The sequence below is a fragment of the Gracilinanus agilis genome, chromosome 2 (genome assembly GCF_016433145.1).
Source record: "Gracilinanus agilis isolate LMUSP501 chromosome 2, AgileGrace, whole genome shotgun sequence".
In the NCBI taxonomy this organism is placed as follows: domain Eukaryota; kingdom Metazoa; phylum Chordata; class Mammalia; order Didelphimorphia; family Didelphidae; genus Gracilinanus; species Gracilinanus agilis.
The window spans coordinates 391,913,690-391,941,218 of record NC_058131.1 but is presented as its reverse complement, the minus strand read 5'-3'; the positions used below and the strand labels follow the sequence as shown (position 1 = coordinate 391,941,218).

General features: G+C 40.4%; 1 protein-coding gene across 1 annotated transcript in view; it reads left to right on the top strand.

Moving 5' to 3' along the window:
• The first annotated feature begins 252 nt into the window (after positions 1–252).
• Positions 253–27,529, top strand: part of TCOF1 (treacle ribosome biogenesis factor 1) — an 86,160-nt gene continuing 58,883 nt past the window's right edge. Inside the window, exons 1-5 of the mRNA XM_044659860.1 lie at positions 253–360; positions 22,979–23,204; positions 24,327–24,406; positions 25,428–25,649; positions 26,390–26,599. Of these exons, the coding sequence (XP_044515795.1) occupies positions 253–360; positions 22,979–23,204; positions 24,327–24,406; positions 25,428–25,649; positions 26,390–26,599 (846 nt within the window). The remainder of the gene's footprint in view (positions 361–22,978; positions 23,205–24,326; positions 24,407–25,427; positions 25,650–26,389; positions 26,600–27,529) is intronic.

Below are 27,529 nucleotides of genomic sequence, written 5' to 3'. Positions count from 1 at the left end.
CTTGCCTGGTGGAGCGCTCCCAGCTGCCGCGTGACTCAAGAAAAACTACATTTCCCAGCACAACCTGAGGCCGATCTGGGGCCTAAGACTCTCGGGAAGCCGGAAGTGGTGGAGCGAGGTCTAAGGGCGGAGGGGCGGGGACGGGGAGGAAAAGTTGTGCGCGCGAGCCTCCGCAGCCGGCTTGCGCAGATCTTTCTGTCCGCGTGCGTTCCTGGCCCCGACGGCAGCCGCAGCTGTCCAACCTCTGGAGACATGACTGAAGCCAAAAAGCGGAGGGAGCTGCTCCCTCTCATCCACCATCACCTGGTGCAAGCGGGCTACGTGAGGGCAGCGCGGGAGGTGAAGCTGCAGAGCGGCCAGGTGAGGGAGGGAGGGGAAGAGGAAGGGAGGGAGAAAGCGCCCCCAGCGAGTCCTTTCCAGCCCCCAACCCCTGCCGTGCCTAATGGAGCTTCCAGGAGAGGCTGGTAAATCATGGGGGAGCTGGAACGTGAGAGCATTGTCCAACATGCTGCCCTGAGGGTTTGTCCATCTCGCTCTCTCTGTCTTACATATACACGGACACATACCTAGACACATTAACGCACACCTCCCTGGCCATGATGCACGCCTGTACACGCTTGAAGGACCTGAAGTCCTCTTTGCTGGGTTCTTTCTGCACCAGAAATTTTAAGACTAGCGCCAGGCTTAGCCCTTGGACAAATCCTGATGCCTTGATGTCTTCAAATGCTTGCTAAGCAGAAGATGGCAGAGGGATAGCCTGTGAGGAGACAGTTGGATGGCCTAGGTGAAGAGGAAGGGGGAAATCCTCTTGAAGGATTGGCTGGTAATTGCAGCTAAGCCAGGGATGGTAACCCTGCCCAACAGGTACGGGATAAGCTCCAATCGGAACCCTTTCATTTAAAGCAGCAGATAGTGATGGCCTCACTCTGTGTGTGTGCTGGGTGAAAGACAGGAAGCTTGTAACCCCTGGGGATATATGACTGTGTAGGGTCGGGGTGGGGGGAGGTTGGACATGTGCTGCTAGATGGATAGCAGATCTCCATTATGTCACTGAAGGTTGATGGAGGGAGAGGAAGAGAGTGGGGGTTAGGGGAAGGCCACCTCAGGAGCTGGGAAAATAACCTACCTGGATCCTAGCCCCTGAAGAGAAAAGGAAGTATGTGTGTTTTGGGCCTGGGTAAAGGAGTAAATTTTTCATGTGGTTTTTGCCTAACACTAAAGAGGCCCTTGTCCCAAACCCCCACCCCTCTGCTTTCTCCTACCCTATCCCTTGCCCCCCAACAAATCAATACCCTAGACTTTTCTATCAAAAACCACAACAACAACAACAAACTTTGGCTCTTCCTACTTGACTGTTTGGATCACTTTGCTAGCCAGTGGCTCTCTGGGTGATTCTAGTTTCTTCCAAGTTTAGGCTAAGAGGCAGCATGTCATGGCTTGGGAGCCAGAAGCACCTGGCTTCAAATCTGAATACTGCTACCATACTCACTATATGACTATAGGTAAATTACCAAACTTTTTTAGATCTCAGTTTTGTTGTTAAATCATTTCAAGACTTCTGACTGTATTTGGGGTTTTCTTGACAAAGATACTGGAGTGGTTTACCATTTCCTTCTTCAGGTCATTTTACAGATGAGGAAACTGAAGCCAATAGGGTTAAGTGATTTGCCCAGAGTCACACAACTCTTGTCTGAGGCTGAATTTGAATTCTTGATTCCAGTCCTGACACTATACACTGTTAACTTGTAAATAACACAGAACTACCAAAGTAGTCAGAAAAAACACTCTTTAATCAGAAATAGGTATCAGTCCATATTCGGCCACCACACAGCCCAGAGCCAAAATACCACACAGGGCCTGCACCCTGAGTATTCTGGTAACCCGATCCCTTTGGGAGAAGGCACCCCACTAAATGCCAGCTCCTATGCCAACTCTGCCCTGGGAGAAAATACCATGCTAAGTGCTGAGTCCCTTGGGGAGAGCCAACCTCTAGATTAACAACTCCTCAAAGAGGGATAGAACTTGGGGGTCCTTATACCCTCTGGAGAACTAGATATGGAAAGCCTGCAGAGACAAACCACAAACAGGTTGCAGCCTCTTTGCAGCCAGCAACTAGGGTATTAGGGAGCAGTCAACTGCAGCAAATCAAAGGCAAGGGTCAAACTCAGGAGCTGGGCTCCTGAGAGAACTTTAATATAACAAGGGAAGCTTCTAAAACAAATAAAAGGCACTTAACATTTTACTGCTTCCACCAAATCCCACCAAAGCTAGGCTTCCCAAACAGTTTTAGGTCTTTAGTTCAAATCAAAACAAGTGTGCTTGGTACTAGGGTTTCTCAAAGGGCAGGGGTAAACTGAGGCATCCAAATTGAGCCACATTGTTTACTTGTGTGACCATAAGACTTCCTCTCTTGGACCTTTTATGTAAAAGGAAGATTTAGACTGGAAAGTCCCAGTAAGTAACCAAGGTCTCATTTCCTTTGTACCTCCTCATTCCTCTTCAGCAGGTTAAGGCTGTGGAATTGTGTTCTTTTGGGATGTTTTAGCCAGAAAGGGTATCTAGAGATTTTTCTAGCCTTATCCTAGAGAGGAAAAATAAACCCCAGAGAAAAAGAGCGGATTTAGAACTAGAACCCAGGTCTCCTTTACATGGTCTTTACAGCAGCCCTTGAGGTAGGTTTTACAGGTATTAGTTTTATTTCACAGTCAGGGAAATCAAGGTTCATAGAAGTTGTTACTTGTCCATGGTCACCCAAAATGTCAGACATGGGACTTTACTCAGTTCTTCCTGACTTTTAAGTCCATCAAGCTACCCACTACTTCATGCCATTAGGATCCCTTATTACAGTGATGGGCAAACTTTTTAAAGAGGGGGCCAAAGGAAAGGAAATACTCATCTGTTAGTTTGTTTCTAAGGCAACTCTTTCGAAGTTTCATTGTATTATATCCTACTCATTATATTCATCAGATTAGGAATAATATCGCCTGGCCGCATAGAACATTTCAGGGGGCCGCATCTGGCCCTCCGGCTGTAGTTTGCCCATCACTGCCTTATTAGTATTGGACTTCAACCTGAATTCATTCCTAAAGGAAAATTTTCCAGTTAGCCACATCTCACCTTTATTCCCCTCACCATCTCTGCCCATCCCTTTAGGGCAGGGGTCAGCAACGTGTGGCTCTTTCTGCAAGAGCTATAAAGTTAATTTTTTTTTCAGGCTCTGTTACAAGGAGCGCGCACTGTGAGCACTGTAAGGCTCTCATGAAATTACATTTTAAAAAATGTGGCATTTATGGCTCTCGCGGCCAATAAGGTTGCCGACCCCTGCTTTAGGGACTCTCTTCCCACCTTACTCCACCAAGAAAGTAAATGCCTTGAGAGCAGGAACAGTTTTTTTTTTCCTTTCTTTTCTGCCTTGGTATATCCTGGCCCTAGGACAATACCTGATACTTAATAGTTGCCTAATAAATAAATCCTAGTTGTTTGAACTTCTGGTTTCTAAGAGGACCAGTGACATCAACATCACCCTTTGAATAAATCCTTACTGAATGATTGAATTGTGTCTGCTGCTGAAGCTGCTTACCTTGCCCCCTGTACCTTCCATTGCTCCAAATTCCTTACTTGAGCTACTGCTCTGTTTAAGTGGGATGCCCGTTTCCTAGGCCTGGGATGCCCTAAGCTTTCTTCTTTTTTCCTTCTTTACCTGTTCTTACTCAGCTATCAGAGTGATCTTCCTAATCTCATTATCTCTCCCATTCTATAAACTCCAGGGGCTCTCTGTAGCTTCCAGGATCAAATATAAAATCCCTCATATTGTTATATTCTGGTTTCTAATCCATTATTCTATTTACTTCTGTTTATGGGTATTTTTATGGGAGAGCCTCATTCCAATCACAATTATGATTACTATGTATTTCTTGCTGTCTTATATTCTTTTAGTTATCTTTCTCTTAATATTCTGACCCTTCTCCAAAGTCTGTTTTGCTTCTGATCACTGCCTCTCTTAATCTGCCTTTCCTTTTAAACCCCTACACACACACACACACACACACACACACACACACACACACACACACACACACACACCCCATATCTCTTATCTCCTCCCCTCCTATTTCCCTATTAAGTGAGTTATATTTCTGTACCCAACTGAGTCTATAGAAATATTCTTCCATCTTCGAGCCAATTCCAATGAGGGTGAGGTTCAGGCATTGCCTGCCAACCACCATTTGCCCCTTCACTGTAGAAATTCTTCCTTGCATGCCTCTTTTATGTGAGAAAATTTTCCCCATTCTACCTTTCCCTTTCCATTTCTCCCAATACATTCATCTTTCTCACTATTTAATTTTTTGAAGGGAGAAATCATCCCACCATAATCAACTCATACTCATGCCTTCTGTCTATGTAGACTTCTAACTGCTCTAATAATGATAAAGTTTTTAGGAGTTATATGTTTCATCTTCCTGTATAGTAATGTAAGCAGTTTAACTCCATTGAGTTCCTTATGATTACTCTTTCATGTTTACCCTTTTATATTTCTCCAGAGTCTTCTGCTTGAATGTCAAGTTTTCTTTTCAATCTGGTCTTTTCATCAGGAATACTTGAAAGTCTTTTGTTTCACTAAATACTCAATTTTTTCCCCTAAAGGATTATACTCAGTTTTGCTGGGTAGGTAATCTTGGTGTTATCTTAGCTCCTTTGCCTTCCAGAATATTATACTCCAAATCCTATACTCCTTTTAGGGAAAAGCTGCTAAATCTTGTGTGATCCTGCCTGTAGTTCCACAGTGTTTGAATTGTTTCTTTCTGGCTTCTTGTAATATTTTCTTCTTGACCTGGGAGCTCTGGAATTTGGATATAATATTCCTAGGAGTTTTCAACTTGGTTTCACATTCAGGTAGTGATTGGTGAATTCTTTCAATTTTCTATGAAATATGATGTCTAACCCCTCTTTTTTTTAAATCATGGCTTTCAGGTAATCCAATAATTCTTTAATTATCTCTCCTCAATCTGTTTCCAGATCAGTTGTTTTCTCCAACAAAATATTTCACATTTTCTTTTTTTTTTCATTCTTTTGGCTTTGTTTTATTGTTTCTTGATGTCTCGTGGAACCATTAGTTTCCACTTGCTCAATTCTGAAAGAATTTGTTTTTTCAATGAGCTTTTGTATCTTTTTCCATTTGACCAGTTCTGCTTCTAAAGAACTTCTTTTCTTCAGTGAATTTTTGTGACTCTTTTACCTTAAGACCAATTCTGGTTTTTAAGATGTAATTTTTTGCAATCTATATTTTTGTGCCTCTTTTACCAAGCTGTTAATTTTCTTTTCATAGTTTTTCTTACATCTTTCTCATTTCCTTTTCCCAAATTCTCTACTACTACTATTATATCTTTAACTTTTCCAAGAATTCTTGTTAGGTTTGGATCCAGTTAGCATTTTTCTTTGAAACTTTACTTATAACTGTTCCACATTGCTGTCTTTTTCGGATTTTATGACTTACTACACAGGAATTCTGTGAAATCCAAATTAAATCAGATGTATCATTTTAAAGCGCACTATATAAATGTCAGATTTTACTTATTTATTCATTCATTCATTCATTCATTTATTTATTTATTTATTTGTTTATTTATTTATTTTTGCCCTTGTGCTTCGGTGTATTGTCTCATAGGTGGAAGATTGGTAAGGGTGGGCAATGGGGGTCAAGTGACTTGCCCAGGGTCACACAGCTGGGAAGTGGCTGAGGCCGGATTTGAACCTAGGACCTCCTGTCTCTAGGCCTGACTCTCACTCCACTGAGCTACCCAGCTGCCCCCAGATTTTATTTATTTAATGAGTTGCCTTAAACTATTTTTACTTGGATTATTCCTCTTGAATTGGTTTCAAGAAAATGATGGGGAATGTCCATTGACTCTGTATTCTTTTTTGCTTACCTTTTATGCAACAGAGCCTGCTTTTCTTTTCATAGTTTGTCTTTCCCATTTAAGTTTTTAAAGGCTAATTTCCATCCAAACCTAGCCATTTTATCAAATTCTTATTCCCTTTCAATGGCTATCTTTCAGGGTAGCCTTAAGTTGGAAGAATCACAGATTAGAAGGAACCATAAAGGTCATCAGGTCTTGACTCCTGACTGATACATGAGTTATAAGAGTATAGATATGTAAAGAAAGAAAAGGTCTGGGAGCAAATTTTCTGAGAACATTGGCTTTAATATGTTTGCAAAAGATACAAAGTCAATGGATCTGCAGACATTCCCAAGTATCAAATTGGTTTTATAGGCAAAACAAGGAACATAGCTACTTGTTTACAGTTTTCATCCAAAGAGGAACATAATTACTTGTTTACAATTTTCATTCCAAAGATGGCGATTACTAAGACTAAGAATTACATCAAAAACAAAGAAAAAAATCCCCCCAAAAGTAGTGCCCCCATTCCTATGGTAATTTTGCAGTCTGCAGTTAGTTTCTTAGTAGTTCATGTGGTTGTCTTATAACAGAAGACTGATTACTATATAATCACACTGATATACTTCTTTTTCCTAAATGATTAACATAATACTCTACTTATATGATTCTATTTGATCTAAATTCAAATGGCTAGCTTATCATTATTCTTATATGCTGTAGTTTGCTCAGCTATTTAATTTACTAATAGCTGGGACTATTTCTCACTATTAAATTAGCATTTTCAGCTTAGCAATTCTACTTATGAATTAATAATAATTCCATATCAATGATCAATCTTATCATTTAAGATGTTTTTCTTAAAGATCCCACACCTTTCACTTATATTTTTTCATAATACCTAAGCCAATTTTTTTTATTAGCTCAAATCTCAATATAAAAGAGTGGTTACTTTTCTCCTTCCCCTCTAGAAGTGTGTATAAATAGAATTTTGTACCCTTCAACTACATTTCCCAGAATCTCCTTCCTCTTTCTTCCCCACTGTAAGTCCTTATGCATTGTACATAAAAGTTTTGTAACTCTGCTCTGCCTGTCTGTCTGTCTGTCTGTCTCTCTCTCTCTGTCTCTTGCACACACGAGTGCTCTCGCTCTCCTCTCTTCTCCCGTTTTTTTACAGCATGGGCAGACTACTCCTTTCTCAGGCTATCACTTTCCTCTACTTCAAGTTATTATTAATAAATCTTATAAAATATAATATTTGGAGTTATTGTATATTAATTTTAAATCTTACAGGTGCTATAGTACTAATGAATTCAAGGAAGCATCCATTCCTTTTTTTTTTTTTCTGGTTCTGTTCTGCCCTTTCTCATTACAGTAAGACTTTGTTTTACATAAAATCAGCCCACACAAATGCAGCACATACAAATACTCAACTGACAATTGAAAAAAATAAAAGTAGAAATACATAAAATGAAAATTTTTAATACACTAAATCTACTCCATTTTCCCAGGCAGCATAAAGTCCCAACACAGTTCAACCAATCACACTGCTCATTCTCCCTTGTGGGGGGGTGGGCACGTGGAGGTATTAGTGAGTCAACATCAGTTCCCACATTGGCTTTGCCCAGAATTCTCATTTATAACATGTTGTGTCTGAGTCAAAGCAGTGCTTCTTTTGTTTTATTAATGGTATTTATTATTAATAATGACCCCAAAGTAAAAAAAAGTAGTGATACTACTGATAAGCCTATGAAAAATCATAAAGTACCTAGGTATGTTTATATAAGAAATATTTATTAAATAATGGGGTTCACTGTTATACATGATTTTCAACTTATATATGAAGGGACTTGGAAGATATTGGTTATGTAAAATGAAGTCCTCCTGTATATGCAGTTAGAGTAAACCTTTTTTCTTTAATTCCTCCACAGAAAACTTTCCCAGCACAACCAGTAACCCTTCTGGACATCTATACCCACTGGCAACAGTAAGTCTGCGTGCTGGGGCTCCCAACTTGGCCTTGGTTGAAGATAATAGGATTTCAGATCTGGAACATACTGGGGGTCCTCCTCAGGAAACTATAAGATGCACACCCCCTCAAGTAGGACAGATTAGTACTTAGTAGATTGTGGGTCCCCCTCCCATGGAAAAGCAAATATGCTTGCCTCTGGAAGGGTAGGGTAGATGTGGAGACAGGAAGGAGGATGACTAAACCAGGAGGCTATCAGTCAGCCTGGACTTAGCTTAACCTTCACATGAAAGAGTTGGCATACTAAGAATGAGGAAGGAACATTGGCTTTTAAATGATTAAAGAAAGGCTATCTATGTGAAATTTTGCCTGTATGGCCTTTCTTGCTTCTGGTAAGAAAAAGAGTCTTAAATTGGGTTAGTTGTGTTCTCTTTGAATAATCAGAATAATCATTGACCCTAGATTATATGATCCCTATGTCAATCAATCAAGCATCATTTATTAAGTGCTTGCTATCTGCCAGGCACTGTGCTAAGCTCTGGAGGTACAAAAAGAGACAAAAGATGGTAGTCCCTGCCCTCAAGGAGCTTATTATATATTGTTTTAAAAACCTTTACAGTAAGATGTATTAACCTCAGATTTTTGTTTTCTGTTTTGTAGTATGTTAAAAGAAGAAATAAAAACAAAAAGATGCCAATAATGTTTTTTAAAGATATATCATTGGGGAGAGTATAGAGTTAAGAAGGAGGAAGAGGAGCAGTGAAGATAAAGGTGTAGATGGCTTTTTTCTAGGAACTTGACTAAGGATAGCTTGTGGGGTCAGCAGGGGCAAGTGAAGAGTTTTAAGGATGGGAGAAGTCTAGTTACACTTAGAGGCAGAAGGAAGAAAGAAATTGAAGATCAGAGAGGAAGAGATTTGGGAGCCAAGCTTTTAGTAGAAGGGGATAGAATAGAGGGCATAAGTAGAAACGGTGGCCTTGATAAAGAAGGTCACTTCTCCACCAGATACTTGAGACAGAGGAGGAAAGGAGGAATAAACTATGTCAAGGAATTTTGAGATATAGAATGGAAAATGAGAGCGTTCAGGGAGAGTAAATAGCTTCTGGGTTGGTTTTTTAAAATAAATATATTTGTAATAATAAATATAAAAATAAAAAATAAGTTTTAGTGGCATTTTTAATTTTTACATCACCTACATTTTCCAGGATAACTTTACTGCACCCCTCACTAATAGAGAACCGTTCTTTATAATAAAGACCAAAAAAAAGAAAAAGAAAAAAAGTCTCACAAAACTAACCAGCATATTGGAGGGGGGGGGGGGAAGGTTATATGTAGTAGTCCATTGCTATGGGCCCCTCTTCTGGAAAGTGGGGTGGAGAGTTGTTTTCTCTTATCTCTTCTTTGGGGCCAAATTTGATCATTAAGATTTTATTCACTTTTATTTTTTTGGTTGTTATTCTTATTGGTTCCTTTCATATTCATAGTCAGAGTATAAATTGAGAATTTGGGTCCTTTATTGAAGGGGTTAGTGCAAAAGTCTTGAGAAGAGCTTTGTGACAGTTACTTCCCCATGAAATGTTATTTAGAGAAGAGGCAAAGGATTGCCTTGGGGTATTGAGGGCTCAGTTAAGATTAGATAATAGAAATTTATAGTGACATGTTCATGTGACTTCCTCTAGCACCAATGAGAAGCATTTGACAAAGAATAGAGAAGGTGGACAGTTGGGCATGAACCAGGAAGAGGGTTGACAAGGAATGATAGGATAAGGATACACATAGAATTCAAGGGTGGGTAGAAGATGGCATCTAATTGAACTAATTATAGGATCAAGATTGGGAAGAGAGAACAGTGAAGTTAGAAAAAGAATGATAGTTCAGAAAGAACACTGAGAGATAGGGGAGACTAGAGGTCACGGTTAGGCTGAAGATAATAATGATAAATAATAACAAATTATTAATAATAAATTATTTTAAATGATCATATATTAATACATTATAATTATATAGATAAATAACTATAAAACATAGCTATTAGTTACATAATACTATGTGTATCAAGCATTGTGCTAAGTGCTTTTTAGATTATTGTCTTATTTGACCCTAATAAAAATCCTGGGAGGTAGATGCTGTTATTATCACAATTTTATAAATGAGGAAACCAAGGCAAACAGAAGTTAAATAGTTTGCCCAGGGCCACCCAACTAGAAAGGGTCTGAGGTGGGTTTTTTGAACTTAGGTCTTTCTGACTCGAGGCTCAGCCCTCTTATTCACTAGGCTTATCTCTTGAGCAAGGCACTAGGAAAGACAGGAGGATAAATGGAGGAATTTCAGAGTTCTTGATCATGGAAATAGAATGCTATGAGTTACCCTCTGTGTCTGGTATATACCTGGTTATTTATCTGGTGTCTTTCCTGATAGAATGTGAACTCCTTGGTAGTGGTCCTTTTGTCTTTCTTTCTATCCACCTTGTTTAGCACAATGCCTGACAGATAGTAGTGAGCCTTTAATAAATGCTTGCTAACCATCTGATGCTAAGATCAAGTATGGGACTATCCCTGTGTGTGGCTAAGTTAGAGTGAAAGTGAAGGTCATGGGAACAAGCAGGTTGGTAAACTGGGCGATCAGTATATTTGAATGATCATCAACATATATAACACATAGCCCTCAAAAGTAAAGGCAGGAGTTTGGGTAGGAAAGAAACCTGGGACCAAGTTCTGAACTTTGAAAGAGATGAGAGAATGACCTAAGTCCATCAGGTAAACTGCCCAGTAAAGGGACTTAGTCACACATGTGGACTAGGTACAGGGTACTCTAGGTGTCTTTTATTACAAGGTTAGCAGTGGGTTCACTTCTGCTCCCTCTACCCCAGGGATTGATAATATACTTGTTTTTTATTTTATAAATTTCAAACTGCTTTCTATTCATATTATTTCCTTTGATCTGCACAACAGCCTATAGAATAGATCATATGAATATCATTTCCCCCTAATTTATTAATGAGAAACTGTAGTTTAGAGAGGTAAACCCACCCAGCTAGTGAGTAGAAGAGCCAGGATTAGAATTCAAGACTTTAATAATAGGGTTGTAGATTCAGAGCTGGAAGACATCCAATCCAACTTCTAATGTTACAGAGGAGGAAACTGCTGAGAGAGGTTAAATGCCTTGTCCAGCTTTATGTAGAGAGTTGGTGTCAGAGGGGAATTTGAATCCAAGTTCTTATTTCACTGTACCAGCCTGAATTCCATACTAACTGTATTCCCTCCGTGGATCTAGGGCCAGGCAGCAGGGTTGGCAGGCACTAAAACAGGTTTGACCTATACATCCCTCTCTTAAAATGTTTCTGCCAGGTAGAGAATTCTCTAACCCTCCAAGTTCATTCATTCATTTAGCTTTCTTCAAGGGACCAACTTTTTTTTTTTTTTTTTTTTTTTTTTTTAACCCTTAACTTCTGTGTATTGGCTCCTTGGTGGAAGAGTGGTAAGGGTGGGCAATGGGAGTCAAGTGATTTGCCCAGGGTCACACAGCTGGGAAGTGTCTGAGGTCAGATTTGAACCTAGGACCTCCCATCTCTAGGCCTGACTCAATCCACTGAGCTACCCAGCTGTCCCCAAAGCACCAACTTTTAAGACCAACATTTCCTGATTCCTTCTCCCCTTTCATCTCCCTCAAATTACTTTCTAATTCTTTGTATATATGTTGTATTTTCTTTTTATTTGTGTACATATTGTTTTTTCAAGTAGAATATAAGCTCTGTGAGAACAAGGAAGGACTATTTTTGTTCCATTGTTGTTTCTGATGCCTCACATAGTTTTTGGCTTTTGGCACTTAGTAGGTGCTTAATAAATGTTTGTTGAATCAATCATTGTGTTAGATACTTATTTTTTAAAGGCAAGGGCCCAGACTTGCCTTCCTAGGTGTCTATGAGCTGTAATGAAGTTCCCATGTTTGTCTTTCTGTTGTATCTCTAGGTACCAAAGAGAGTCCTCAGTCAGAAAGAGTTAGGTAGAAGGAGGGAACAGTGCTAAGCTCCTCCTCCCACCTCCTGGAAACAGGATTTTGACATTGGGGTCAGTTTAGTCCTTGCCAGATCACACTTTGTCTGACCCAACTGGTCCTAAATTGAATGAGGAGATACTAAAGGAAGTCAGGAAACCTGGTTTCTCTTCTTTCCTCTGTCTTAGACAGGACAGTTGGCACTTCACTGGATGATCTTTCCTTTGCCCCATTTGAAAAGTTGTGCTAGAGTGAGGATTAATTGGTCTCTAAGGCCCCTCAGAAGAAGGTGCCATATAAACACAGGATTCCGGCATTAAAATTCTCTCTTCCACCTCGGCAACCGACTCCATTCCAGGTAACACTTTTCTTTGCTGTCAGTGAGTGGAAGAGTGGTGTAGTGGGTAGAGGGTTGGTCTTAGATTCAGGAAAACCTGGGTTTAACTTGTATCTCAGACAGATACTAAGCATGTGATTATAGGCAAGTCATCAGACCTGACAGTGCCTCAGGTAGCTCTTTTTAAATACACATTAAATATATACCAGTTGCAGGATCTGTTGAGGGAGATTCCACACAGGAAGTTCCCTACACTGATGAAATCACAAGTCTGGCCCAAAAAATCAAAAAGGTAGGATGATGGGATTTTTGGCCATATAGTTACTGGGGGGAAGAGCTGGAATTGCCTTAAATGATTACTTACTGTCCTCCTTGAATGAGGCTGGGTACTGGGAGTGGCAAAGTAGAGCTTAAGACTTGGTCCTCACTAAAGACTGGCTTAATTGGGAAGACCAAAGCACAGAAAACCAAAGTATGTAAAACCTGTTTAATCAAGTGCTAAAATAAGTGTGATTTGGACCAGTGGTCTTCAAAATGGGGTTATAGGGTATGTAAGATATATACCCTGGGTTCCCTGGAAACAATATTACAACTTATTATTATTGTTGCTGTTGTAGTTATCATCATTATTATTATTATTAATTTTTTATCTAATAAGAAAATTCAGTTTTTTACTGACAGTTAAACTATAGGTTGATGCTGGTATCCTGTTTCATTAGTCCCATATATCACAAGATATTTTGAGGGAAGAGTAAGTTTCCCAACTCAGAAACATTGATCCAGTCATCTTCATTCCTTTGCTTTCAGCAGGTTGCAATTTATGTGAAAGTGGTTAAATGAATTTACAGATTTTGACTTTTAACTAAATTAACCCTCATAAAGTGGTCAAGTAGCTTAGAAAGATTCCTGCAAGAAACTGCAGAGTGAAGATAATTATGAGCACAAGGGAAAAACTAAAAAATAACAGAACTCTTAATTCTCCTACCCCTGGTTGTAAGCACTTCCATCAGCCATGACTCAAGGTAAAAATCATGATGAACTAATCAAATCTGACAGTAGACCAAAATAATTTGAAAATATCAAGCGTATTTGAAATAGGAACTTATATCCACTGTCATTAACAGTGAACCTATGCTTACATGTATAATGTACCTTGAGATATTAATTAATGATGGTATGAAAGTATTGTAATTAGCAAGACATATCAAAATAAGCTTTTGTTGGAGAAAAAAGGGATATGTGCCATTTATGTAAAAATTCTCAGATCAGCACATTTTAAAAACCTGGAAGAAGAATTTTCTAACCTTTCAAAGAATTATTCCAAACAATGAGTTTCATTAGGTTTTTGAAACTCATTTTTATGGATGAACTAAATTTTAGCAAAAACCTTTGCATAATTGTTGGGTGAAATTGAAAAGTGAGTGTCATGATTTAGCAATTGCAGCCAACCATGAATTTCAGTTTGGATCCACAAATCTTTGTGAGGAATCTTTTTTTTTTTTAGCTATGCTGCTTATTAAAGCCAAGTATTAAAATAAACAGTACTTTAACAGACCTCTGAATTGCTTTATCAAAATGTGCTAAACCAAGACTTTAAAAAATAATGAAGCATATTCAGTCACATAGTGATTGCTTAATAAATACTTTACATTGTTCTCACTACAATATGATTGCTAATATAATATAACATGAATATTTTGTGTCAGAAGATTTTGTACTCTGGATGAAACAAAAGTATTTCAAAATACTGTATGTTCATCTTTAGCTTTATTCTTTTTTAAATTTATGTTTGTGTGCTCTCCAATATAAGCATAATAGTTGAAGATATAATTTATGAATAAATATTCATATATTAAAGGTTCTTGACCAGAAATGTTTATTGATGGGTTACAACAAAAGATTGAAGACCACAGCTTTAGACTGTCATTGTAGGCCTGAGTAGTTGGGAGGAGACTTCCTGAAAACAATGAACCTGATCTTAGCCCAGATAAAAGGTTGGCTAGAATTTGGATTGGTAAGATTCTCAGATCTGCACATTTTAAAAACCTAGAAGCAGTATTTTATTCCTTATTAAAGAAATCTTCCAAACAATTAAGTTTTTGAAACCCAGTGTACATTCTGTAGGACAGGGTAGCAATGATACTTTAATTAAAGTTCTTTTGAGATTTATGTTCTAAAAGCTCATATTCAAATATGAGTTATTATGACATAATAAAGACATGAACTATAATGAGATGGATGAGCTATTATAAATGTAATGACATTATAATATAATAACATACATTTAAGGTTTATGAAACACTGTCCTCGGAATCATGTCAGGTAGGTAGAGTGCAGTCAGGTAGGATGGGATATCCCAGCTTTATAGATGATGACTGTGAAGAGTGGAAAAATAATCTGTTCAGAATTATGCAGCTGGTAAATTCTGGAGCAATTACCTACCTCATGTCTATTCTGCCCAAAAACTCAAAGAGAACTAGAATTACTTTGGTAGAAGAAAGGAGTTTTCTAATTTCCAAAGTTCAGAGATGTCCAAAGATAGAGTGAAGTGGCCATATAAGGTAACTAGATGCTTTTAATTGGAAATGTCGAAGAGAAGGCTGGAGGACCACATGTTGGGATGTTGTAGAAGAGGAAAATGGGACACCATTTATTGAGATGTGATAAAAGGGCTTCCTACATTAGGTAGAAATTGGACTAGGGGACCTCTGACTCTTAAGATTCTGTGATCTTAACAAAGAAGGTCATACTATGGACAGGGAAACCCAAAATTTGTTCAGGCCCTGAGCTAATTATGAATGGAACTGGGCTGTGAATTAAAACAATACCCAAATATTAACTTCTTGTCAGATAATTAGATTTTATTACTGTTTTTAAATTCAGCATACCAATTTGAAACAGATGAAACCTAGCTTTTAATTCAAATCCCTATTTCTTTCATTTCACCTTTAAAATTAATCTGGAGTGCTAAAGTAAAAAGACAAACAGGGCAATTTCGTTACTACTTTATTAAATTTAATATACTTAAAAAAACCCTAACCTTCCACCTCAGAGTCCATACTAAATATCAGTCCAAGGCAGAAGAGTGGCAAGGGTTAGGTAGTTGGGATTAAATGTCTTGCTCAGGGGGGCAGCTGGGTAGCTCAGTGGATTGAGAGTCAGGCCTAGAGACAGGAGGTCCTAGGTTCAAACCCAGCCTCAGCCACTTCCCAGCTGTGTGACCCTGGGCAAGTCACTTGACCCCCATTGCCCACCCTTACCACTCTTCCACCTATGAGACAATACACCGAAGTACAAGGGTTTAAAAACAAAACAAAACAAAACAAAAAAATGTCTTGCCCAGGGTCACACAGCTAGAAAGTGTCTGAGGCCATATTTGAACCCAGGACCTCCTGTCTCTTTATCTACCAACCCACTTCGCTGCCTCAGTGTCCTTCATATGTGAGATCCCACTCGCCTTTGCACAGGCCAACCCCCCAACTATGGCATGTACTCCCTCCTCTCCTCTACCTCTTAGAATATCTAACCTTCTTCCAAGTTCAGTTCAAGTGTGTTTTTTCCTGATCTCAGCTACTAGTGCTGCTCCTTCCAAATGGAATTGGACATCAGGGGAAAGGAACACGAATTTATTAAGCACTTAATAGCTGCCAGCCGCTATGCTAACAGCTTTACACCTATTAATTTATTTGATTCTTGTCCAGCCTCAAGTCCCTACTAGCTGTGTACCTGGGTGAATCACTTCACCTCTGGTTTGCCTCCATTTCCTCAAATAGGAATAACATCTACCACTAGGGTTGTTGTAAGGATCAAATGAAATCATGATTATAAAGCACTTAGCTTAGTGCTGAGCACATAGTAGCCACCATATGTTTGTTTCTTCCCTCCTTTCCTACTATATTTCTGGGAGGTAGGTGCTATTATTATCCCTATATCATAGTTGAGGAAACTGAGTGAATTTTGTTTGTTTGAGTGTTTGAGGCTAGAATTGAATTCAGATATTCCTGACTCCAAGACCAGCACTTTTGCGAGTGTGCTGTCTCACTCCTTACTCCAATCCATCTTCCATTCAGCCACTACAGTAATCTTCCTAAAATACAAGTCCTGTCATGTCATCCTTCTACTCAGTAAACTCCAGTGGCTCCCTATTGCCTCCAGGACCAAATGCAGAATCCTCTGTTTGGCATTCAGAGCCCTTCATAACTCAGCCCCCTCTTCCCTTTCCAGCTTTCTTATACTCCCTGACATGACACATGCTCTTTGATCCAGCGATGCTGGCTTTCTGGCCATTCCATGAACAAGGAGCTCCATCCCTCAGCTCTGAGCATTTTCTCTGGCTGTCCCCAGTGCCTAGAATGTTTTCCTTGATCTCCACCTCCCAATTTCCCTGGCTTCCTTTAGGTCTCCTCTAAAATCCGACCTTCTCTCAGAAACCTTTCCCAACCTCTCTTAATTCTAGGGCCTTTCCTCCTTATTTCCCATTTATCTTGTATAGATCTTGTTGATATATGTGTGTTTACTTGTTGTCTTCCCCATTAGAGCATGAGCTCCTAGTGGGCAGGAACTGTTTTTGCCTTTCTGTACCCAACACTTGGCACAGTGCCTGGCATAAAATAGGTACTGAATAAATGTTTATTGATTGATATACAAAGTGTATACACAGTGCTTTTAAAATAATTTTTTAAAATTCTGTGTTCACTTGTATTCTAAGGTCCCTGGCACAATATCTTGAACATAATAGATACCTGATAAATATTTGTTGAATTGAATTATTAACCATAAGGCTCAACAAGATAGACTCTGTCTGAGATGGTTAAAAGAAGGGCAATAGTTAATGAGGAAGATGAGAAGGAAGGGCCTAAATGGAGAGGGAAAACATGGAGTCAACTTGTGGTATAGTAAAACAAACAAGAAAACAAGAAAAAACAAAACACTGAAATCAGGAAAACTTGATACCGTTATAAACTATGAGACTGAACATTCAAGCCTCATTTTTCTTTGTGTGTAAAATGGAAATAACAGTCCATCTAACCCTTTCTAACGAAGGTGCAAATGTTTCTTTACAGATGTGAGGTAGGAAGGGAAAGAGGAGACACCAGCACTTAGGTCTTTGTGACAGTGCTAAACACCAGGTCTAGATCTCTGTTGGTACTGTTTGTTCCCTTCTACCTTAATTCTTCAAAGAATCTTAAATGAGTCAGTTCTTCAGAACATGATATAAAGTATTCTTATTGACCAGGGGAACATGACCTTGGGGAATGGAATGTTGGGCAGCATGTCATGTCCCCGCATTTGTTAATTGCATTTCCTGTACCATCTCTGTTTTCCCTTGCAAAATCTGTTCTTCAGAACTTCAGGAGTTGCTAAGAAACGCAAGGCAGAAGAAGCAGATGGAGAGATTCCCTGTAAGGTCAGAGTGTCTGATCCTACAAGCAGCTCTGAGAGCTCAGAGGAGGAGAAAGAACAGCAAGAGAGAGTGGGGAAAACAGTAAAAAGTAAGTCTAATTTGTAGGTCTGAAGAACAGGAATCACATGAAATCTCTAGCACCCCTGGCTTTTAATTTGCCAACCTATTTCTCCTCTCTCCTTTTCCCACCCCAGAACTCTGGCAGGCTGCCCCCATTTTCTGGTGGTTCATGTTCATTGAATTTATAGCAAATGAAAATTGTGCCTTTGAGCTGAGGCCTCTGCAGCAAGAGGACTGAACCTCTCCCCACAATCTCTCTTCTTAATTTGCTCTGACAATACATTGGTAGGTTTTAGCTACCCCAAGCAGTCTGGGCTGGAAATTGCCATCCAGAAAGAAAGCAGGAATTGGTATTAGCATGAGAATGGATGAGAGCTGCATTGCCTCTGAACACTAGCAAGTTTTTTGTGTGCTCCCTCCATGATGGCATCCTTCTGAAAGCCTAAGGAAAATTCATCTGGAACCTAATTTGGATTTTCCTGGAGTTAGAGATAAAACTTGCCCTAATACAGTTTATTATTATTAATGGAAAAACATCCTGAGTCTTGATTAACTCTAGTAAGCTGAAGTCTGGACAGCATTTCTCTTCTCCCTTGAGCCCTATGTCTAGACTGCTCCCCAGATAATGAATATGCACTTTTATTCTTGCATGCCTGCCCTAGCAGAATGGGTTGAGTTCTTACTTAATCAAGCTACAGTTGATTCTGGCTCTCTTCCTCATGCTTCAGCTACCAAAGCGTTGTACTCCAACTCTATATCTGTGATAAAGGACAACCAATGCAAGAATTCACTGTCAAAACCTAAAGAGAATGTTAAGGTAAGCAAGAAGACTGCTTCTCAATTAATTGATATTTTCGAGTGCTAAAATCCTGGCATGCTGAAATTGGTCCCATTAAAAGCCTGGAGTTAGGGTAGGTGTCTGGGCCTGGAGAAGAAGACAAGGGAAGTTATCACTTCCCTGGTGGTCCCTTCGTTGCTCCATCTAGCCTTCACTCTGTTTTTCTACTCTGTACACTTAGAAATCATAAACTCTTAGAGCAGTGAAGAATCTTAGAACAGAGTGGTTCTTAAACTTTTTGGTTTCAGGTCCCCTTTACACTCTTTAAAATTGTTGTTGCTCAGGCATTTCAGTCTTTGTGACCCCATTTGGGTTTTTCTTGGCAAAGATTGTGTAGTAGTTTGCCATTTCCTTTTCCAACTCATTTTTGTAGATGAGGAAACCAAGGCAGGCAAGGTTAAGTGTCCTGCCCAGGGTCACATAGCTAATAAGTGCATGAAGTCAGATTTGAACTTAGGTCTTCCTGACTCCAGGCCCAGCTCTGTATCCACTGTGCCAACTAGATGTTAAAATTATTGAGGACCTTCCAGAGAGTTTTTTTGTTGTTGTTTTGTTTTTTTTTTTTAATTTTTTTAAACCCTTAACTTCTGTGTATTGGCTTCTATGTGGAAGAGTGGTAAGGGTGGGCAATGGGGGTCAAGTGACTTGCCCAAGGTCACACAGCTGGGAAGTGTCTGAGGCTGGATTTGAATATAGGACCTCCCATCTCTAGGCCTGACTCAATCCATTGAGCTGTCCCCGAGAGTTTTTGTTTATATGGATTATATCTATCAATAGTTACTGAATTAGATATTAGAAGTGTCTTAGAATGATTTTTTTTAACCCTTACCTTCTGTGTTAGAATCAATTTTAAGTATTGGTTCCAAGGCAGAAGAATGATAAAGGCTAGGTGACTTGCACAGATTCACACAGGTAGGAAGTATCTGAGGCTAGATTTTAATCCAGGACCTCTACTCTCTAGACCTGACTCTCAGTCCATCAAACCACCTAACTACCCCTTCTTAGGATGATTTTTTTTTAAACCCTTGTACTTCGGTGTATTGTCTCATAGGTGGAAGATTGGTAAGGGTGGGCAATGGGGGTCAAGTGACTTGCCCAGGGTCACACAGCTGGGAAGTGGCTGAGGCTGGGTTTGAACCTAGGACCTCCTGTCTCTAGGCCTGACTCTCACTCCACTGAGCTACCCTGCTGCCCCCCTTAGTATGATTTTTAAAACAGTTTTGACCACCAAGGTCCCCTGAAAGTATCTCATGGACTCCCCAAGAGTTCCTGCACAACCACACTTTAAGAACCTCTGTCTTAGACATAAGTCCAAATGCCTTAGTTTGTAGATTTCCCCTCCCTCAAATGGCTCCCATAGCCGTTAAGTGGTACAACCACTAGAACCCAAATCTCCAGACTTTCAGATTAGTGCTCTTTCCACTATATTTTACTGCCTCTTAGCTATCTAGCTCTTATATTTTCTTATCAAGGACATTTATAAAATGCACCAAAGGAGCAGCTAGGAGGCTCAGAGGATTGAGAACCAAGGCTAGAGAGAGAATGTCCTGGGATCCATTCTTCCTAGCTGTGTGACCCTGGACAAGTCACTTAGCCCCTGTTTCCTAGCCCTTACTCCTCTTCTGCCTTGGAACCAGTACACAGTATTGATTCTATGATGGAAGGTGTGAGTTTTAAAAAAATAAATAAAATGTCATTGAGAGGAAGGGAAGAGATCTGGATATGGACCTTCCAGAAACCTTTTCTTATAAAGCTTCCATTATCAAAATCTTCATCCCCTCATTTAATAATCACAAATGCCTGCTGTATGCATAGCATGGCCATGCACTGTTGGAGAGAGATAACTTAAGACTTGGTCCTTACTCTTATGGAGTATTATAGCTTAACCAAGTGTATGACACATGCACAGATATTCAGTATTACATGATGTATGATGACTAATGCAGCACAGAATGCTGTAAAGATATACAAAGTTGGGATAGGTAGGTGGCTCAGAGGATTGAGAACCAGGCTTAGAAACAGGAGGTCCTGGGTTCAAATCAGACACTTCCTAGCTGTGTGACTCTGGGCAAGTCATTTAACCCCCAATGCCTAGTCCTTACTGCTTTTTCTGCTTTGGAGCCAATACATGGAACTGATTTTAAGACAGGAAGTAAAGGTTTTAAAAAAAGAGAAAGAAAGTGAGAGAAGTACAAAGTGCATTGAGGTCTAATAAAGGAAAGGGTATTTCTAACTGGGAATAGCAGAGAAGGCTTTAGTGTAGAGGGTGGCATTTGGAAGGAATGGGTAAGATTTTAACATGTAAAGATTGTAAGGGAGGACATCTTAGCTGTATAGAACAATATGAGTAGAAGCCAAAGAAAATGGGATAGATAAATATGAAGGAAAGCAAATATTCCAGTTCTTTGGAATAGCTTAATGTGGAAGGGAATATTATGAGTTAACACTAGAAAGATGGAGAGGTATCAAACTGAGAAATATGGACTTTGCTTAATAAATAATGGGATTTTTAGCAGAGCAATGACAATAGATTATTGGATCATAGATTTATACCTTGGAAGGGACCCTGGAAACTTAACCTCATTTTTCTAGAAGATAAAGCTGAGATCCAGAGAATCTCAGGTTCAGGGTCACTCAGATAAGTGGCAGAGCCCAGATTCAGACCCAGGTCCTCTGTTACCAAATCTAGTGCTCTTTCTGCTGTATCATTCTGCCCATATCTATGGATAAGGAAGACAACCAGGGCAGTCATGTGGCAGATCTCAGTTTTAGAACTGAGAAACTAATTAGAAACTATTTCCTTTGTTGCAGTAGTTGTACCTGGGCTAGTGGCAGGAGGCATCCAGATGAGGATTTCAGGAGGTCCTGTCCTGGCTAATGTTGTCCAGGCATGTCATTAGCATCAGATTTACAAAACCTTAGAATAGAAAAGTGCCTCAGTGGGCAGCTCCTGCCTAAAGTTTGGGTCCTCCCCCGTGACAGAATTTGGGTGAATTGGGAGTATGGGAAAGTAGTTCAGGAAAAACCTTCTGTCATAACATATATGAGTTTGAACCAGGGGATGCCTTGATTTGGCATTTTGTCACTTTTCTACCCAGCCCCCCCAGCACTTTCCTATTGGGGCAGATATGGGTATCCTGGGCATGGCCCCTTTGTTATTTCTAGTCCTTTCCCACCTGCAGAGTAACTAGCTCTCCTCACCAAACCCTTGTGTTATGTGGTACTAATAGATCTTCATTATGCCCCTGGGCACATGAGGGACTTATCCCAAAGGGCCTGAGATTTGTCGGAGCTTGGCCTCAAGAACCCTGAGGTCCTCTTTGCATTAGAAGCCCCAAGGCTGGAGATTGCCAATGAAGAGAGAAAGGTCATTTTCAGAGTTTCCCCTAGACCTCTGCAGATACCAACACCACAGCTTCATTCACTCTATAAATGCCATTGAGTGATTTGAGACTCAGGATCATAGAGTCAACCTTAGAGGCCATCTAGGCTAACTCCCCTCATTTTACGAATAAGGAAACTGAGGCTGAAAGAGCTTTAAGTGACTTTTCCAAGATCACAGAAGTAGTTAATAACAGCAGAGGTCTGAGCTCAGTACAGAAGACAAACAAGGAGGACAGACCTGTGAAGAGGCGTAGTTGCATGACCTAGTTGGGGGAGGAAGGAAAATGCCCTCTTGAAGGATTGGCTGGTGATTGCAGCTGTGCAGGGGACTATAGTTCAGCCCACCACATGAGAGAGGAGCCCGAATCAGAACTCTTCATTACTGCACCAGATAGTGGTACCCTCACTCTGTGTCCAGGGGAAGACAAGAAGCTTGTATCTGCCTGAGATGGAAGGGGGTTGCCCACGTTCCTAGGGTGATGTGTGTTGCTAGATCTCAAGCAGATCTTGGCGGGGAGGTTAATTTCTTGCTCTGTAACTATGGACAAGCCACTTAGCCTCTTTCTGCCTCAGTTTCCTCATCTACAAAATGGAAGGGGTTAGACTAGTTGACTTGAGGGGCCTTGTAGGTCTAAAACTGATCCTCTTCAGACTTCTGGGACCAAATAGAAAGTCTATAGCACTTTGATAGTATGACTCTTTCACAACAACCCTGTGAAGGAGGTAGTATAAATATCACCATTCCCATTTTGTAGATAAGGAAAAATGAAGGTCAGGCAAGGATCTTTTTAAAAGATTTATTTAGTCATACAACTAATCAGAAATAGGACTTAACCTACCTTAGGTTCCCTGGCTCCCAAGTTTGGCATTCTTCTCATAATATCATCGGGTTCGAACATTAAACAGTAGCTGTGCTGTCATTTTCTCTATCCCTCCTCCCATTCCTCAGTGTCCACAAGTCCCTGCTTCTCCAGGTCAAACGTTCCTTCATCCTGGTAATCAGTATGAATGTTGCAGAAAAACCCAGGACATTTTCTAGGTTTTTCTTCTTCCTGTGTATTATCTGCGATTATGGTTGTTTCTCTTTCTTATGTAGACGAAGAATAAGAAAGGAACCAGTAAGACCGTGGTGACCTCTGCATCACACCCTGACCCCCTCGAAGCACAGAACACCTCTGGAAAGCCAGGCACTGTATCAGTGCAGTCCCAGTCCAAAAAATCCCCAGCAGCCCCCAGAAAGCAGGCAGCACAGTCCCCCAGCAATAGGTTGGCCTCAAACAGTGAGAAAAAGTTCGCCTTTGTTAAGCCGGTTCCCAAAACTGGTAAGAGGATTTTTCCCTTGTCATCTCTTGAGTTGTTGAGACATACCTGGGTTCAGGGGGAGGCTGGCTTGTGCTCTCATTCTTGAAATAAAAGGACCAGAAGGAGTCATCTTTTCTGTGTCCATTATATCTTTTCCTTGTCAGGGTAGGAGGAGTTATCTTTCTTTTTCTCCCACATACTTTCCACAAGCATCTTGTTCCTTTTTATGGGTTTATAATGTGCTTATAACCTTAGTAGCTAGAGCCCTTGAGGAAATCATGTGCCCAGTGGAATGGGGATTAGTTGAGCACCTAAACCTTACTGGGGTTGGGGGCAGTAGGGGAAGAGGTAATGCCTGTCAGAAATGCTGGAGAAGGAATTCCTGCATATGGGGTTCAAGGTTGGACTAGGTGACCACAAGTTAAAAGGGAACTCTGAGATTAAACCCCACTCCTTCCTGTTTTCCCTATTTGCTTCAGTCTCCTTTTCTGTTGAACGGGGTAGTACTGTCTAACACCTTACCACCCCTGAAGGAGTAGGCAAACCACTGGCTAAGGAAAGAGACAGTTTGTTTTGGGTCCCTTCAGTCATTATTAGGCATTTCCTGTATGCAAGACCTTATATGGAAGACAGGTACAGAAATAAGAGGAATAAGCATTTATATAGCACAGACTTCGTGCCAAGCACTGTGCTAAGTGCTATACAAATATCTCATTTGATCCTCTAAACAACCTTGGTAGGTAGATGCTATTATCCCCATTTTACAGTTGAGGAATCTAAGACAAACAGAAGTGAAGTGACATGCCCAGAGTCATACCCATAGGCTGGATTTGAACTCAGTTCTTCTTGACTCCATACCTGACACAACCTGATGCCTGCTAGTCTGAGGCACAGCCTCTTATCATGATAGTTCATGAAATTTAAGACTTAGTTCAATCAGTTGAACTCTTGCATATGAGGAAACAGCTATGGGCAAATACTGTGGTGCATAAAGAATAGAGCAGCTGTATAATCATTCATATTTTAGCCCCTCATGCCTCTCCAGGCTTCTGTGATAGTTTCTCAGGGGGAGCAGGGTCTGCTATGATGGGGGTGGGTGAGGCAGGAGCAGGCATCTATCTCATATCTTCCTCATGTCCCAGCCCCAGTGCCTCCAAACAAGAAGACAGAGAGCAGCAGCAGCAATGGTGAGGACTCCTCAACTGATGAAACAGACATGGAGGTGATTTCCACATTTCCCTTCCCCTTCCCCTCCTGAAGTCCCTCTTCCTGCCCCAGTAGCCTGGTATTGATAATAACCAGTCCCCCCAACTACCTATGGAATTAGGGTTTTATATAATTATTCAATAAATATTAAGTACCCATTCTGTGCTCAGCTCTCTGGGGCATACACAGCCACTTGCCCTCTTGAGGGTTATAAAAGGATGGGTGAGACATATAAGACAGGTGTCTGGCCTCTTCCTTTTATCTATGATAAGGTCACATAAGGCTCCTTTGGAAATGTTAAAGCTTTATGACTTATTTTTTTATTTAATGTTTGGTTTTTTGGAAGGGGGAAATATCCAGATCTATAAGATGTAGCATACAGATGTTTGACTTTTGACTATTGTCTTTTCTTATCTCCCCCAGCCGTATAAACTCCTAGGCAGCAGGGCCATATCTTATTTGTTTTTAATATTCCTCTTTCTTAGCATCTAGGATGATATTCTGTATAGTCACTTTAAAACGTTTGTTGAATTTGTTGCTGGTGTGGATCTCTACAGTAAAAGCATAAGTCAGTTTAAATAGTCTTCAAAATGGCAAATAATCCAAAGCTGTTGGTATATTCCTTTGCTAATTACATGATCTTTTGCTTTATAATAAAAATATTGGGTACTATAAACCTATCTAATTCTAAGTGACTTTTTCTAGTCCCTTACATTTTAGATTAACAGGGTCATCATGTATCAAGTGATCAGAATGAGAAATTGTTTGATTTTTTTTTTAATTATTATTATTGATGCCCTAGTCTCCTATAGGCAGGCTACAGTGGAGCTGTTGCTGGATCTTGAGTGATTTCTGTGGAATTTCAGTGAGCCTAATGTAGACAACTAGAACAGTGGTGGGAGGATTTGTTTAGATCTAAATAATGCAGTACTATATGTGGCTGATCTTTACTTTTGCATATTTTCCCTGACCCAATTAGATCACTGTACTGGGCCACTAACATGTTATTCTTTCTTTTTTGTGTCTCCTTTGATCAGATGGAACAGGCAGTGAGAACTCCCCAGGGAAACTCTGCCCTAGTGAGAGGGAACTCTGCTGCCTCAATTCCTACCAAAGGGTCCCAGGAGAAAGTAGTCACCCCATCTCCTAGGAGGTTAGTGACTAAGCCTCCAACCACAAAAGACAGGAATTCAGAAGAGACTTCTGAGAGCAGTGACGAGTCTGAGAGTGATGAAGATGCTCCACAGTCTCAGAGACAGGTGAGGCTTGGGGGGGGGAGGTGGGTAGGGCTAGTGTAGGTGTAGCTTGATTATCAATTAAGACTTTGGTCAAGAAGAATATACTCCCAAATCAATAAAAGCTGAGTCCTGAGGCTTCCTCTTTCCTTTTAATGTTGCAGATAGGAAGTTGAAGGATAGCCCCTTTGAGTTTGAGATAGCATTTTTTTATATCTTCTTTCTCTAAAAAAAATGAAAGTAATAATAAAAAATTAAAATGAAAAAATAATAATGAACTTCAGGTGAAACTGGAGTGGAAACTTTTATTGAAAAGCTACCATGAGGTCCATAGGGAAAAGGAATAGCTTTAGCTTCTCAGAGATTAGGGAATATACCCAGGAAGCCATTCAAAGCTGGACAGCTCCTTGGAAAGCTCCAGCATGCCAATAAGTGTCTCTCCTCCTCATTCTACATTAACCCCAAGGGAAGCATTTATAAGTTTTCTTACCTGGTGAGTTTTCATTACAAGGGTTCTGGTGAAATAACTATTTACTTCCACTACTCTCATTTTCGTAGCTTAGAGGAAAAAGTGGAATTTAAATCAAAGGACTGAGTTCATGTCCCAAAGGTGCTCCCACTAATTAGCTGTATGAGCTTGAACAGGTCATTTAATTTCTCAAGGGTCGCAGTTTTCTCATCTGTAAAAATGCATGGGTTGGGCTAGGTGGTCCCAAAAGTCCCTTCTGGCTCCAGAACCTATGGGTTCCCCTTCATGGTTCCAGGCACAAGAAGTGAAAAAGCCTCTTCATCTCGGTGAAGTACCAGGGAGAGTGGGCAAGACCACTCCAACCACAGGGAAAGCCGTCACTCCATCCTCCAAGCCAAATTTAGGAGTTCCTGCAAAGGCAGCTTTGAACCAGAAGCCAGAGGAGACTTCTGAAAGCAGTGATGAGTCAGAAAGTGAAGAGGAGAATGCAAAGCTTCAGAAACAGGTGAGACCTGGGACATAGCTTAGGTATGAACCATGCCCATCCCCAGGTAGTATGGCCTATTCTCGGCCTGTATGACTCTTAGTCTTCAGGCAAATGAACCAATTCTGTTTTCCAGCAAAGCTACTTGACTGGGAGTAGGAGTGGAATTTGACTCACTTATCTCCTTGGTCCCAATATCCATCTCTAAATATGCTTTCTAACAGAAAGGGCAATTTTAGCCCCCTGTTTAGAGTCCTCTTAGATTCCTGATCTCCCTTTTATCCTGTCCCCTCCTTGTCACTGATCTTCAGAAAAAGCCAACAATGATAGCTCCCTAGGTCAACTTCTCTTGAGGGAAAGAGGCTCTTGTCACCCCAAATGTCACCATCAAGACCCCCTTGCCTCCCAGAAGAGAGTAACTGGCTTACTCCTGCTCTAGAAATTAATGGTACTGCTATCAAGGCCAAATTAAGAGAGAGTGCTCAGGCCAGGAAACTAGTCTTAGGAAGTCAGAGAACAGAGTAATAACTTCCTTCCTCTGAATTTTTAAAGTACTTGGGTTTTTTTGTTTTGTTTTAAGCCATACCTTTTTTTCTTAGAATCAATACTAAATATTAGTTCAAGGCAGAAGAGAGATAAGGGCTAGGCAGTGGGGGTTAAGTGACTTGCCCAAGGTTGCACAGCTAGGATATGCTTGAAGCCAGATTTGAACCCAGGACCTCCTGTGTCCAGGTCTAGCTCTCAGTCTGCTGAGCCACCTAGCTTTCCCTCTTAAAGTATTTGTTACCTCATTTGTTTCTCATATTCCTTCCTGAAGCCCAGTGTAACTTTTCCCACTTTGCTCCCTTCTTTATTTATAAGATTGAAATCCTCATGTGAACTCCTAAAGCTCCCTTCCTCCCCAACTTAAAACTATTGCCTTCACCTGCCTTTCGCTCCTTTTCCTGCTCA